A 17,051-nucleotide genomic window follows, 5' to 3' on the forward strand; every position below is an offset into this window, starting at 1 on the left:
GTAAGTGATTCCAAGCCTCGTTTTTAATGATTTTTACGTTTTTGAGATCCCGGTAGCTCGATTAAGCTTATGCTAACAATAATTCAACTTAGGGTTCATATTTGGAAAAATACCCATAGGTGAAATTTGTGTATTTTGATGTTTTATGATAGAATATGGGGTTTTAAATTATGTTAGACAACTTGTGCTACTCGGTTTTGAGTGAAAACGAGTAAAAGGGCTTAATCGGTAAAAATACCTAATAGTCATAAGTACATGTTAGAGTGAGAATTTGATGTTGTCATAGAAGAGAAAAGTGATCAGCATGTTGTAAAACATAAGAATAAGGAATAAAGTTTAATCCCGAGCCTAGGGGCAAAAATGTAAATATTCAAAAGTTTAGGGGTAAAATTGTAATTTTGCCAAAATTTGAGTTAAGGATTAATTTGATAATGTGAGTATTAAATAAGCTAAATGTGTTATTTTAGATCAAGAAAGACGTGGAATCGACCTCAATCGAGGAAAAGAAAAGATTGTGGACTAAATTGCAAAATCTTTATATTTTGGTACCAAGGTAAGTTCATGTGTAAATAATGTAGCATAATGGTTATTTTAAGTTATTGATGTTAATTATATGTTATGTTGAATTTTATTATGAAATGTATGCTTTGTGGTTAATTTCAAATAATATGTAAATTATGTGAACTACTTGTTAAATATAATTGTTACCGAGTATTGATTTCGGCATTCTACGGAAGACGGCAAGGATAAGTGTTCGAGGAAAAAGCCCGTTTGAACCTTAGGAATAGATTAGGATACAAGTGACATGTCACTAGGATGGTTGAGCATCCGAACTCGTTGAGTTGAGTCCGAGTTCACTTATGGATGCGAATGTCCGAACTCGTTGAGTTGAGTCCGAGTTCACTTATGGATGCGAACGCCCGAGCTCGTTGAGTTGAGTCTGAGTTCGCTTATGGGAGGGTTACATGATTGCTTGATTGAATATGTGGCACTTATATGCAAGTTATCCATGTATCCGAATTATATTCCGATGTGTTCAACGGGTAAAGTTCTACTCAATGGAGGAATATTCGAGATGTAAAGAGAAGTATTGGTGAGTGATGTGAAATGGATATTTTGGACAGGTATGTATTTAACCCTCGGGTTGAGTATTGATACAACCACTATAAGGTAATAAGATGATGAAAAATGATTAAAAATGTGATATGTGTTTTAGTGATGTATGCTAATGTTGATTGGTATAACTGTTTGTTATGTTACTTATTATTTGCATATGAACTTACTAAGCATTTATGCTTACTCCCTCCTTCTTACTCATTGTAGTTTTGGACAAGCCAGCTCAGGAGTCGGGATAGGTCGAAGGCTCAGTCACACTATCCGGAAGACTTTTGGTAAATGGCTTGTAAATTTAAGTATGGCATGTATAGCAATATACCTATTTTGTGTAAATGATCTTATGGTATGGTTGTGGAATGGTTGAGGAAATGCTTGATAATGATAAATTATGAAAATGGTTAGTGTAGATTATGTTTGATGTTAAGGAAAACTATTAAGATACTTAGTGCATAAAAACTCATAAAAAGGATGAAATTTGCCATAAACAGAATACTGCAGCAACACTGATGCGAGTTTGAAAATTTATTAAAAATCATAGCAATTGAATTTGGTGATGGAATACATATCAAATTGAATCTTATTATGTCTAGTTTCACATGAAACAAATGAAACAGGTAAAGGAATTATATGTTAGAAGATATTTGAATTTTAGTGAAACAGGGTCATAGCAGTTTTTGAATCCCCTATTCCAACTTTAGAAATTCATTATAAATTATAAAGATATAATTAGGTGTTATATTTTATATCCTCAGAATCCTTATTGAGTCTAGTTTTAGTAGAAACAAATCTCATAGTCATATGAATTTTGTACAGAGAGAAATGTGGTTCGTAGTAAAAAGAGGTCAGACCAGTCAAGTCCTGAAACAGGGGTAACTTTAACTAATAAACTGTACTAATTGGCCCAACCAAAAATTCTAGAAAAAAATTTAGTAGATAGGTATATGAGTCTAGATTCAGGAAAAATTTACGGATCTTGATTTCGAGTTTCGTAACTCGAGATATGATTTTTCTTGTGACTGTGACGCAAGTAGCTTAAAAGCTGTGAATGTAGAAACAATAATCCAAAGTTCTAAAAATGTTAAACTAAGCTTAGTAACACCTCATACTCGACTCCGGCGATGGTCTCGGGTGTGGGGGCGTTACATTCAGAGTCCAATTCCAACAAACCATGCCTTAACAGATACACTTATCTCAAAACAGTGGTTCATTTACATTTATCACGAGCGGATACATAAATGTTTGGCGAATACTTACACAAAACTAAATACCATCAAATTCACACTCAGACATACCCTGATTCAATACCATATATACCCATACTGATAAAGTACTGCATAGACCATTCAGATGAATTCCATATCATTTTATTTCCAAATCTTATAAACTGAAAATAACACTAACTCAGATTCTGAATAATTTTAGAAGAAAATATGATACAACTCAAGCGTAGTGGATTTCACATAACTAGGATTCAACCCTCACATAATACGAATCAAATCATTCAATAATTTCTTAAATCTCTCATAATTACAAATACAACCAATTTCAATATTTTCAAATTGTCACGATTAATGCCCTTCTTAACATACAGATGCACGTATTTTTTCACGAAAACCCTTAAAACTTATTCAATTAAATTTGTAACACCCCCTAACCCCAAACCATCACCGAAATAGGGTTACGAGACATTACCGAATTATACACTAGCATTTATACAAAACCGAGTCATAAATTTGCATTTCAAATCGAAACTTCTCAAATTACACTATAAAGTCCCTAATATGGGTCTACGGGGCCCAATACATGTTTTATAAGTAACTCGGGATTAAACCAGCAACTTTGGAAATTTTACCTTGAAGATAGGGGCACACGCCCGTGTGGCCTGGGACATGCCCGTGTGGCCAGCCCGTGGGGTTCCCATGGCCGTGGGGCCAGGCCGTGGGTAGATCTTACTTGCACACATGACCGTGGGAACAACCCGTGTGACATAAACAGAGAGCCACACAGCCTGAGCACACGCCCATGTGACTTGGCTGTGTGAAAACATGATTTTTGACCATTTCTAAGCTATTTTCACATGCTAAACACATCTAATGTAACGTCCCCTAACCCTATACCGTCACCGGAACAGGGTTACGAGATATTACCAGTCAGTATAGTCCAATTTCGGTCATTAATTAAAATAAATATTCACACACATCCTAGTTTTAAGATGTCGTCCCTTTAATGGGCCTTCGCTGTTCAATATGAACAGTAAATTCAATTCGGGACTAATTTAGAATCACTACGAATTTTTAGTAAATTTCAAAATTCATACTACATACCGTTGCCAACCATAATTTACTCATTTCATCCATACTTCTATAACCTAAATGACTCTCATAAAACGTCCTAGGTACATGCCATTATCAATACTCAACATACTTTACCTTAATGAATTCGGGATCGTCTTGGGATGCTGATTCAACGTACTATCTTTACTTAACCTGCGCACGGAAACAAACCGTACGCTGAGTATGGTATACTCAGTGGTATTTCTATAATCCGAACAATTAATAATATAACAAATACTTAAGATCATAATAATAATTACAATTATTCAATTATTTATTCATAGATAAATTTCAACTACTTACCATATAAATTTTATACAAATCATATAATAAACACAATAACATAATTGTTCAATTCTTAACTAAATCCATTATTATTTACTCCATTCTTTCACTTACTATTCGGTATAGCTTTCCTTAATTTATTCACAATTCAATATCATTAAACTATAGTCAACTATACACTTATCAATCATATTCCATTTTAATTGATTTCAATAACAGTCAATTTCATTTATATCATCTCAACTTACTATCCCTGATAGCTTTCAGTATATACATACGATTCATATATCTCAAATCATATTTCAATTCATCAAGTGGCATCATATATCATCAATTCGAACTCCAATCATTTCATGAACCTTTGGTTCATATTTTCAATTTCATATAAATTTTCAATTCTCAATTCAATTTCTCGTTTCATTTCAATAGCTTGATCAATCAAATTTATTCGATTTATCTTTCACTTATTTACCCCTATTAACAAACCCGGACTTTGACGGATACACGGATTCCAACCCAAACACACCAGTACGGCACATTGTGCCTAAAACGGTACATAGTACCTGATCAGTATCCGACACATAAAGTGCCTAAAACGACACACGAGGTGCCTGATACGACACACGAGGTGCCTGAAATACGACACATAAAGTGCCTGATCGATAAAGCCGGCAAATCCCGTACACTTCCAGATCCTATAGCATGCCAATTATATCCGACTCAGCCCGACTAGTTAATAGGGTATTTCATTCACTTTCTCAATTTAATAATTCTTTCATCAATATATCATTCTGATAATCACATATATTCACCCATTTTCACAATTCATACAATTTCATTCAATTCAACAAATATATTTCAATTATGCACATTAATTCATAATTCAATACAATTCAATTTACTTTTCAATACCAAATATTCAAATATCACAATCTCATATATTCATATCAATTTCCTCATATTTCCAATCAATATATTTTTCAATATAACATTCATTCAATATTCAAATTTCTACATAAGTCATATATATTATATAATTCAATCAATATAAATTCAATCAAAATAATTTCAATCAATATAAATTCAATAAATTCATCGCATACCAAAATCAATCCATTCCAATTGTAAAACATCATAATTCTAACACTAACAATTGCCATATGTATATAAATATAACAAATAATAACTAAGTTCGGATTATAGAAATACAAACCGTAATTTTCGAGCTAACTCCTGTTGACTTTGTCTTGTCCTTTCTTAGCCAAGATTTCCGGTACCACATTGACTACGAAATTAATACAATTCATAATCATTAATACATTACTAATTCATATCTTGAGTTACAGAATTCTAAATTAAGATCCGCTAATTTTTCCTGAAACTAGACTCACAAATCTTCTTACAATAAAATTTTCAGAATTTTTGGTTTAGCCATTAAATACAGTTTATTCTTTAAATTCACCCCTATTCTGCTGTCTGACAGTTTCATCCCTTCTTCACTAAAAATTAATTATCTCACAGTACAGAACTCGGATAACATTTCCGTTTATTTCTCCTGAAAATAGACTCATTAGGGATTCTAAATATATAACTTTAAGCCTCTAATTATTTTTCTTTAATTTTTGGTGATTTTACAAAATCAGAACAGGGGAACCCGAATTCATTCTGACCTTGTCTCACAAAATTCATTATATCTCCTAATTTACAATTCAGTTGCTTATATCATTTTTTCTATAAGAAACTAGAATAAATAATCTTTAATTCCATATTTTATTCATCCTCTAATTCAATTTCTAAAATTTTTGGTGATTTTTCAAACTTAGACTACTGCTGCTGTCCAAAATAGTCTTAGTACAAAATGTTGATTTACTTTAATTTCAATTTAATTCTAACTAAATTCACTTACTTTTCTATCTTAATTCATACTTTATTTCTACTCAATTTTTAACCAAACTTAGACATAATTATCTATTTTTCATCATAAAACCATAATTTCGAAATTCTTTCAATTTAGTCCTTAAAGCATAAAACTTATGAATCACTTTACAATTCAATCCTTGTATCATTTTTAACTTGAATTTCTATCAATTTAGCCCTTAATTCATCATTTTATTTAACATGGACAATATCTAGAAATCTAATAACTATCAAAATATCAACTTAATTTCATCAAAACTTTGTTCTAAAACTTCTAAAACATCAAAATTAAGTAAAAAGGGCTTGATTGACTTACCTATTAAAGCTTAAAGCTTCAAACCTTTAATTTTCCCTTTTCTCCCCTTCTTTCTTTCTTTTTCTCCCCTGCTCTCTGTTTCGTTTCATTCTGTTTCTATTTCCTTTCATTTGCTTCTTTAGTTTATATATATAATATAATATAATATAATATAATATAATTAAAACATAAAGTATCTTTATTATATAATAATATAATAATATAATAATATACTAAACATAAAAAAAATATTAGATTTTCTTCACGATAAACCGCCTCAATTTATACTTTTTGTATAATTTCCCTTTTAGTCCTTTTTATTTTCTTTTAATCTATAATTCAACTTTCACACTTTATTCAATTTGGTCCTTTTACTTAATTACTCTTAATTAAATTAAATTCACTTAATTAAACTCTAATTAACCACTCATTTTACTTCGTAAATATTTTTAATAAATATTTACGAATCCATTTTTCAGAAACAGAGACCCATAATACACTTTTTCGGTAACGGTAAAATTCGGGTCATTACATCTAATTCATGCCCAAACATTTACTAATAGTTCTTAAATCAAATATCATTCATTATGCCATTCAAACTTAGCAAATATTCATTCATTCACTTCAATACCTCTTAAAAATTATGTGCCACAATTCATACCAAAATTATACTACATTATCATACTAGTCAAACTCATGTAAGTTTAACTTCCAAAATATGCATATTTCACACTAAATGTTTCAACATCTTTCATGCTCATTCTTATCATTTACAAAATAAAATCTTATCAGCCTAGGTACATGCCATTTTACCAAAAGAAAAGTACTTCACCACTTTGAGTTCGGGATTGACTTGGATGCTAAGTCCTTAACTTTCTTTCGTACCTAACCTGTGCACGGAAACAAACCATACGCTGAGTATGCACTCAGTGGTATTTCTATAAACTAATACTTAAACAATAATAAGCTATGTATACACATTGTAGCTTAAACTTTACTTTCATAATCTTAATAGCTTCACCCCTTACATTCATTTTACATCGCTTTCTTGTAGTTAAGCAATTCATATATAAATATTTATATTTCATACCATTCAATAACTTAAACATTCGTAAATCAGTCACAGTCACTTAATCGATATCAGACAGTCTTCAGTACTTTCATTTACCCCTATTAACATAACTCGGACCTAAACGGATACGCGGATCCAACCCACACACCGGGGATAATATACAGTGTTTCATTGGCCGAAACCGGAATACACCGTAGGGTAACAGTAACAGTAACAGTCATAGTCAAGTACAAAGTACCTCTTCGGAACGAATCCGGAACAGTCACAGTAGTCGACACATATAGTATCTCATCGACACACAGTCGGAATATCCCTGAACACTTCCAATCCTATGGCATTCCAATTGTATCCGACTAGCCCGACACTGTTAATAGGGTATTCCAATCGTTTCATTTCCATACAGAAGTAGTAACAGTTTCCATCATACCATTCATTATACATTCTAATTATTAAAAATAAAAATAAAAATTACATTGTATTAAAACATTAAACATAGTTCATAGAAATACAAACCAAAATTCTCGAGTTTATTCGATATCCTCGTTCACTTTTTCCTTCCCCTTTTTTGATGGCGTTTCTGGTGCTACGTTGGCTATATAAAATTTAACATTTAAAATTATCAATGTATGTTATTTAATAACATACTCTTTTATTTCCATATAACTTTTACTATATTTCCAATTAGGTCCTTCCACCATAACCATCTTTTTCTTCAAATAACCTTATAGTTTTCATTTTATACCTACTTTAAACAAGTTTCAACTCTTAATATTCAATATAAACATCAATTCTACAATTTAAACAATTTAATCCCTACTATAACAAAACTTACATCTCTCTTTACAATTTAATCATTTAACCACTTCTAACTTAAATTTCCATCAAAATACACTTAATTTCTTCCATTTATTCAACTTAATCAACATCTAAAAATTCAATAACTTTCTAAATTTCCATGTATAAATATTTCTTCCATTTATTAATATATTATAATTATATAATATAATATAATTTACTTTATATTATTATTTACTTATATAATAAGTAAATACATATTTATACATACATTTGTACCAATTAAAATAACACATAGGTATTTATACTTACCACACATTTGTCACCTTATGGTCTAGTTGCTAATTTAGTCCCTTAGCTTTCCTATAGTTTTAAACCTTCACACTTTATTCAATTTAGTCCTTTCACTAAATTAACCTTAATTAAACTAGATTTATTTAACTAAAATCTAATTAATCTCTCACTTAACTTCGTAAATATTTCTAATAAATATTTACGAATCTAATTTTTAGAATCAAAGACCCGAAAATTCACTTTTTTTGATAACCTAAAAATTTGGGTCATTACAAAATTACAGATTTTATTCAACTCTTAACCTTGAGTATCTCTATACATTATCTTAGCCATACTTATTACAGAACTAACATAATTTATTCATATCTTTTTATAAAGACAAACATTCAAATCTTACCAAGCATTCTTGACAGATCACGCCACACAGGCCAAACAGAATACATCATGCATCCATCATATAGAATCTCGTGTTAACTGTCCTGGTGGACTTCACAAAAAATGTCACGGGTCTCTCCTTCATGGTCTTATACAGAGTTTTATGTATCATAATCTGCCATTTCAATTTACACATCATCGTATGGTACACCATGAACAAATCTACAGACATCATACCATGGGTCTTAACCACATGGTTTGACAAACATTTATGTATCATGTTCTGCCTTTCTAGTCTCATCTTACTAGAGGCTACACCATGAATGATTCCAAATCATACCAAGCTGCCATGGGCCTTTACCTCATGGTCTTACACTCGTTTTCAATCCGTGATATGTTAGTCTGGTTAGTATTATAACTGCCTTACTAGAGGTTTCATTATGAGACATTTCTCATTACTTACTTACCCAGAAGTAACCGTATTCCTGTCTGACATTATTTTCATATCACAACTATGTATGTATTCTTATCAATTAGTATTCTCTCAATAGAACCTTACACATATCATCATAACACTTACTTCATCTTTACTATGATGATACATTTACCTATTACTATAGCTATCACCATCCTTTATATATAAATACTTCTACTTGAAAAGTTTACACAAGAGAATTAGGGTAGAGACTCATCTGATTCTCACCTACTATGGTTCTAAGCTCTAGACCCAAATATCCTTTTCCAACCAGCAGCAACCATTGCTTAAAAACATAATTTTACTACTACAACTCTTGTACATACAATTTACTTATCATCTCAATCGCTGACAACTTCATGCAAAACATTGCACTTACAACTTATTGTTCAAAAATCACATACAAACTTATTCAAAAATTAGCATACAAAGATGAAATACTTACCCTGGGATGAAATAATCTTTGATTAAACTTAGAATCTTAGCTTCCAGTTTGGCAAGGAAGAGATATATATAAAAAAAAGAAATCAGAAAACAACATTTAAAGAAGAAGAAAAAGAAGAATATCTTTCAAAACCCATCTCACACATATATATATGACTCAACCTACTGAGTGGAGCTTAACAAGTGTCACATGTTTCAAAATTTGCCTTCTTAATGGTCTATAGTTTCCAAGAGAAACTTAAATAAATACCCAGCATTCACAATTTTCAAACTAGGTTATCCAATTGATTTCTAACCATTTTACTTATAATCTAACTAGCATAGTATTCCAGACAAATTAGACATACTATACCTTTGGCAGTAACTCATATCATAATCACCTATTTTGCTTAACACAATCTTTTCTCTTAATTAGTAGAATATCCCGAACTAACATTCTCACTTAATCATGTGGTGGTTACTATACACCTACACATATACGTTAAAAATAATCATTTGAACGGATAACACTTCGTCCGATAGACTGTTTACTATTATATGCCAAAACTTTAGACGTTTTATTATGAATGTTGATCAAAATTAGTAATGGAATCGGTTTTGGGGATTTGTTTTTACAAAATAAATACACACTCATTTAAATAACTACATAGACATGGTCAGTGGATCGATCCCATAACTTTAAAGATAAGGTTAAACACTCTTGATCAAATGGGTCAAATATTGGGATTCTAGTTGTAAGGATTTTTGTTAGAACACAATATTGAAAGAATTAATTAAAACGGTTTGGAATATGCTTTAAGTTTTTGTACTCTTCACATGTTTGGAATTTAATCCATTTACTTTTATTTTTAGAAATTTAGTTTCTCTATTATTCAAAATTTAAAATTCAGATCTAATTGTTAATTTTACCTCTCTTTTTTTTTTCAAATATATTAGTATGGCATTTTGAAATTAAAAAAAATACTCAATCAGTAGTCATATAACAAAAAAAAACATTGTAATGAACTTCAATTAAGTAAAAAAACTTAATAAACTAAATTTTTTAAAGTAAAAATAGAAAGACAATATTCTAATTCTACCAAAAATATAAGACTTAAACATACTTTAACCATTGAATTATGATGTGGCAAAAAAATATGTTAAAAATTGGTATCCAATTATTACTAAAAATTTTAATAACCTATAATTGTGAATAAATATAGATAAAATTTATTTGTAGGAGTAAATAAAATTTTAAGTGTTTTATTATTATAATTAAGATTATTCTTGCCATGCCTTATAAAGATAGATAAAATCATTTTTATATTAATGTATACTTTATGATTTTTTAGTTTTTTGGTACATATCCGTTTTATAATTTATATTCATAGTTCGAGATTATCTCTTTTAACAATATCGTTTCTAAAGTTTAAACCATATTTTTCTCTTAAAAGTAAAATATATCTTACCATTGCATCTAACACTTTGTATATTAAATTTATTTATTTTTCATTTCATCTTATCCTAAATCATAATCCATTTTGTTAGTTGTTGGTTTACGTATATTTCAGTTTTGTAAAATATATATATAGGGTGAACTAATGCCAAGTTGTTTCAATAAATCCAAGATACTAAATTTAATAAAAAAATAATTAATCAGATATTTTATTGTTGTTATGTTTTTAGGTTTTTTTTTTTTAAAAAAACTTGTAAAATAATAGGTTAGTTAATTGGATATTGTTAGATTTTTTTATATTATAAAAAAAATTAATTAAAAGTGTATATTACTCATTTAAACTTTTTCTTAATATTATTATTGTATCTATTCAATTTTTTTTAGTTAAAAAAACCAACCTAAAATAATTTCTTAACTTTAACATGAAACTACCCTACCATTCCACTATTTCCTAAGGAACATCCATAAGTCAAACGTTGTAATATTATTAAAATATACATCCCATTCCATCCAATTAAATTATTGTTATTTTCATTTCATTTCATTTCATTACATTCTTATAAAACAACCATTTCATTTCATCTTTATTACATTTTAGCGAACCAAACGTAATATTAACTTAACATCAAGTGATAAAACTTACTATTACCAACTTTTGCGGAGCTTCAACCACATTTTCTAATCCTATGTTCTTTCTTCCAAGGTGGTCCATAGATAATGTTGAATTGGACATCACCATAATTGGATAACATGGTCAATTTCATTTATTTTAAACAAATGTGTTTAGATTAGCATCTCAAATTTGGAAAATAAATGAGTTTGGCAAAGAAATACTTTTTTAAGCATTGATTGCTATAAATTTTAAAAAATATGAAAATAACTCAACTTTAAGATTAATTATGACAATGACTTAATTTTTACAGTAGAGTTGGGTGGCACTACCCTAAAAACTCTCACTAATTTTTTTTTTTGTGTTGGCTAATAAATTGGTGGCATCGAACTGAAGTAATTATCCTTTTTAAATTGGCCAAAAAAATTGTTTGGCGACAACTAATTAAATTTTTAGTCTAGTTACATGTTAAGTTTGTCATTTCTAAAAATTAAATTTAAATGGCCCTTAAAAGATATAAGAATAATAAAAATAAACTCTTTTCATTTTTTTAAAAAATAATAAATTTAAAAAATTATATAAAATTCTTATTTAAAGTACCTAATATATCCCTAAAAAAATTTCCTCTCAAATTTATCTAAATTTAAACATTTTCAGTTTATTTCCACAATTAATCTAAAAATTAGATATTTTCATAATTTTTTAAACGATAAGATTCCTAAAAAAACCCAACTAAAAAAGTTGACGTGCTAGATCTTCCTAACATAAATAAATGAGGTCGGCACTGAGGCTCTATCTGTTACTATAGTTGCGATGCGACAAAAACAAACATTTTGGCTCTTCATAACATAAATAAATGCCTTCAAGAATTTGATAGAAGGAGGCTAAACTTAGTCTTGTTGGGTGCCGGAAAGGAATCCGTCTCCATGGATTTCTCCAACTCATTTACCTTCACAGCTTTGCTTCTGCTCATCTCCCTAATCTCCTTCAAGTTCTTGTCTGCAAAATTGAGGCAAAAACAGAGAAAGATTAAGTACCACCCCGTTGCCGGCACGTTTGTTAACCAGCTCCTCAACTTCAAAAGATTGCATCATTATATGACTGATCTTGCAGCCAAGTATCGGACCTACAGGCTGCTTTCTCCTTTCAGGAATGAGATTTATACCTCGGATCCTGCCAACGTTGAGTATATACTCAAAACCAACTTCCACAATTATGGCAAGGTACTTTCCTACCTCAAAAAAATCAACTTATTTTTTGGACTGACATTTTTGAACTCTTCCTGTGGTTGGCTAAGAGAAAAAAGTAGCTTAATTTCTAATTAGATAGATTTTAGAAACACCCAGATAATAATGTCAGTTAGGGTTTCACTTTCATCGGTAATTAGTATAATGAAAGGGCTTTTTGATAATGAACTTGTTGCTGGCTTTTCAATTTGTGTGCAGGGTGAATATAATCACAACTTGCTAAGGGATTTACTTGGTGAGGGGATTTTCACAGTGGATGGGGATAAATGGCGTCAACAGAGGAAGGTATCAAGCCATGAATTCTCAACAAAGGTGTTAAGAGATTTCAGCAGTGTTGTCTTTCGGAAAAATGTGGCACGACTTGCCAATATAGTGTCGGAGGCAGCTAATTCCAATGAGACAATGGATATGCAAGTAAGTTCACCTAATGGAAATGTTTAGGTGATATATAAAATCAAAACTGTTAAATAACACAAAGTTCTGCAGGACTTGTTTATGAAATCGACTTTGGATTCAATATTCAAAGTTGCATTTGGGGTTGAACTAGATAGCATGTGTGGATCCAATGAAGAAGGCAAGGAGTTCGCAGCTGCTTTCGATGATTCAAGTGCTTTAACTCTTTATCGATATGTTGATCCCTTCTGGAAGATCAAGAGATATTTTAACATCGGATCGGAAGCTGCATTAAAGAGAAATATAAAAGTGGTTGATAATCTTGTGTATAAGCTGATCCATAACAAGATTGAGCAACTACGCGAATCCAAGGACGATTCGGCTGTAGTAAGTAAAAAATAGAGCTACTTGAGCTTTTTATATGAAGAGTTGAAGTAGAATTCTGAACTGATCTGTATTTCTATGGGATTCTGCAGATAAAAAAGGAAGACATTTTAACTAGATTCCTCGAAGTGACTGACACTGACCCCAAATACTTGCGAGATATAATTCTTAACTTCATAATTGCTGGCAAAGACACAACAGCAGCCTCTCTGTCGTGGTTTATATACATGCTGTGCAAACATCCTGATGTTCAAGAAAAGGTTGCTGCAGAAGTGAAGGAAGCAACTAAATCGATGGAGGTTAAAGATGTTGCTGAATTCGCCGCTGGCCTGAGCGAAGAAGCTTTAGGAAAAATGTACTATCTTCATGCAGCTATAACTGAAACTTTAAGGCTCTACCCAGCCGTTCCTGTGGTAATGAAATTCCATTTGCCATTAAGCTTGAATATTCTACTTGGAAAATCAATTTGCTGACCATCTTGATTGCAGGATGCAAAGGTATGTTTGGCTGATGATACTCTACCGGATGGTTTCAGTGCAAGGAAAGGGGATATGATTGCTTATCAGCCTTATGCAATGGGTAGAATGAGGTTCATTTGGGGTGACAATGCGGAGGAGTTCAGACCTGAGAGATGGCTTGACAAGAATGGCATGTTCCAGCTAGAAAACCCTTTCAAGTTTACAGCTTTCCAGGTATGAAAGAATATGCATTTTCAGCACTTGCAGGAATCGCTCTATGCTTTGATCTCAAAACCATTGACCTCGGTTTTCATTTGATTAACAGGCAGGACCTCGGATTTGTCTGGGTAAAGAGTTTGCTTATAGGCAGATGAAGATCTTCTCAGCTGTTCTTCTCAGCTACTTTGTATTCAAATTGAGTGATGAGAACAGAACAGTGACATACAGGACGATGATCAATCTCCATATAGAAGGGGGTCTTCATGTTCGTGCATTTCACCGATGTCAAACTTAAACCTGGTTTCATCTGTTCGCTGTCTCGGTTCATTGTAAACTTTAAACATCTATATACCACGTGAAACCTGAATCATCTCTTGTCCTATAAAACGGGTTCAGGCAACTAATAAATAAGCAAAACCAAGTCGTTTAGACAACACACTTCATAGTTCTAACTTTTTGCTTCCAATTCCTAGCAGAATATTCCAATGGATTCAAAATCCTGATGATCTTAATGCAAAGATCTAACAAAAAGTAATTCAGTTCTCCTTCCCCTGGTTTCTAGCAGGGTCATATATAAAATTTAAAAAGAAAAGAGAGAGAACTGCCATATGCATGTTGTGAATTAATTTTGGGTAATATATGTTGCTACAATTCAACAAAATCAAAGACATATTATCTTTAACAAAATTGAGCTCAGAATCAACAACAGGATGATCACTCATAGAAGTGGACAGCTTATAGTTAAGCCAGCTTAAACAAATGGACAATGTCAACGGATGCATACACTTGAAGTAGAAACAGTGTTGAATGAAATTTCATGCAGTCACTGGAGGTAGTTGAGGCCCCCCTGGTCTTGAGCTCCATCCTTTGCGATTCCTATAAGCCTCAATAGCCTGTAACCTAAGCCTCTCCTTTGAAGCATCAAGTAAGGCCGTTGATCCCTGCAAAAGAAGAAATTCCTTGTTTGAATGAGGCAAACCACTAGTATAACATTTAATGTAACATCAAATGATAAAAATTACCTTGGGTACTGTAACCAACTTTGGTGGAGCTTCAACCACATCTCCAAATTTTACGTGCTCTCTTCCAGGAAACTCTAGATTCTCTTCTGTTCTAGCACTCTTATGTTTTTTCTTCTTTGCTTCAAAATACCTACAAAAGAACCAAAATCTTGTAAATTATGAATAATCTAGCATGCAAGAAACAGAAACAAGAAAAAAAAAAAACAAGTACACAATTCAGCAGATTATATATCATTTACAATGTGGTATAATACTAAATCTCTACTATGTTCACTCACAGTTATAAAGTATTCTCTACCATATAATCTATTGCAGTTACTATAGTGAAGTCCAAGCTAAAATTCTATTGTAGTTTCTATTGCCAATTACGTGAGGAAAGGACAGGGAGAAGTTACTTTTTCTTGCGCTCCCGCCGTTTAGAACTGCTAGCTAACTTATCAGCCGTTGCTTCAAACCGGAGATCAGTTACTTGATTCCTCTTTCTTTTCTTATTTTTCTTCCCACCTTTGCTATTCCGCATCGTACCTTCGCCGCTATCTGAATCTTGAGATATCTTCAAATGCTTATCATTGCCTCCATCTTTGACCTCATTAGCTTTCAACTTAATTTCATTCACCGCTCGGTTTTTCTGCATCACAAATTATAGTACTTGGATTTGAATCAACCGACTTAAGCTTAAAAGTTAAAACCGCACATAATTAGTCAGTTTGAATGATAAATGACTCACTTTTTTCTCAGCATTCCCTTCTTCTGCTTTATGCTCACCTAGAAAAAGAAAGGAGATGAATCCGTTAAAAAGGTGGAAGGAAAGGAAACAAACTAACGAGAAAAAGAGAGAGATGAAAGGAACCGTGAGGAGAATCTGTGGTGAAGGACATGATTTTGCGGAGTTTAGAAGGTAAAGCCTCGACTTGGGAGGGATCAGGAGGCGGAGGGAGTCTGGCCGGACGACCATGAGCAGCTCTATAATTCTTCTCTCTCCTTCTCCTTCCTTTGCCTCCCATGTTTGTTTGCTTGTATTTTCCTCTCTCCTTTTTTTAAGTGATCTGATAATCCCTTGCAAATCCCTAAAATAGAAGAACTCTAGCCACTCTTAAGTCTAAAACCCTTAAAAGGAAAATACACAGAGATAAGAGATTCATAAACGGAGGGGATTATAAAGTTCTTAATTAAATCAAGATCCAGTTATAAGTCCAAGTTTTATTTGGTGTGATGTTTTTTTTAATCCATAAATATTAAAATTTTATATTAACTATAGTTTAATGAGTAATTGTAAATATAAATTTTTATTTTGTACAATTAACATAATTATTGATGTTGCATTATTTTATGTTTTTATTTTATATGTATAAATTATTATATTTATTCAATATAAAAATAAAAAATAAATTAAAATATTTATTTTCTAAAATATATGTAGTTAAATCAAAATTAATGTTTCAAATATACATTTGAACTATAATTAAAGTTTCATATGTATAATTGCATCAAATTAAAGTTTATGTATATAATTACGCATTAAATCAAAATTTATGTATACCTTTGAAATTTATCCCTTTGAGATTTATCCCTTTTAAAATTAATATTTGTCGTATTTTTAAAGTATTTTTTAATAAATTTTTAATTATTTTTCGATTAAGTTGGCATGTATTAATACATGATATTAACTCAATCAAATATTTAAATATAATATAAATGTTGTGGATGTTTATTCTAAGTAAAATTATTTGTAATTACATATATGTGGTATATTTGAGCAATTATTGTAATTAATGTGTCTCATTGATTTGAAGGAAATTGAAGCAATCAACTCTAATAGCAAGAATTGCAATAATTTAATCATCTTATGATTTTCTAACCACACTTATACATAATTTAATTA

General features: G+C 31.0%; 2 protein-coding genes across 3 annotated transcripts; one reads left to right on the forward strand and one right to left on the reverse strand.

The window, feature by feature from the left end:
- Nucleotides 1-12,189: 12,189 nt before the first annotated feature.
- Nucleotides 12,190-14,583, forward strand: LOC107957296 (cytochrome P450 704C1). 2 transcript variants are annotated; one of them, XM_016892799.2, is made up of 6 exons: nucleotides 12,190-12,669; nucleotides 12,892-13,107; nucleotides 13,180-13,473; nucleotides 13,563-13,883; nucleotides 13,959-14,162; nucleotides 14,254-14,583. In XM_016892799.2, exons 1-6 carry the CDS (start codon nucleotides 12,373-12,375, stop codon nucleotides 14,440-14,442), a joined length of 1,521 nt encoding a protein of 506 aa, XP_016748288.1. In that variant the 5' UTR covers nucleotides 12,190-12,372; the 3' UTR covers nucleotides 14,443-14,583. The 2 variants fall into 2 exon arrangements, with proteins under 2 accessions (XP_016748288.1, XP_016748289.1); XM_016892800.2 differs by having other exon boundaries at nucleotides 12,203-12,669; nucleotides 13,563-13,880.
- Nucleotides 14,584-14,741: 158 nt separating this feature from the next.
- On the reverse strand, nucleotides 14,742-16,353 carry LOC107957298 (uncharacterized). The gene is made up of 5 exons (XM_016892801.2): nucleotides 16,020-16,353; nucleotides 15,897-15,934; nucleotides 15,565-15,797; nucleotides 15,170-15,299; nucleotides 14,742-15,088 (listed from the first exon to the last, which is right to left on the reverse strand). The coding sequence occupies exons 1-5, from the start codon at nucleotides 16,171-16,173 to the stop codon at nucleotides 14,963-14,965; spliced, it is 681 nt and encodes a 226-aa protein (XP_016748290.1). The 5' UTR covers nucleotides 16,174-16,353; the 3' UTR covers nucleotides 14,742-14,962.
- Nucleotides 16,354-17,051: the final 698 nt, after the last annotated feature.

Source organism: Gossypium hirsutum, chromosome A11, assembly GCF_007990345.1.
Source record: "Gossypium hirsutum isolate 1008001.06 chromosome A11, Gossypium_hirsutum_v2.1, whole genome shotgun sequence".
NCBI classification, from domain to species: Eukaryota; Viridiplantae; Streptophyta; class Magnoliopsida; order Malvales; family Malvaceae; genus Gossypium; species Gossypium hirsutum.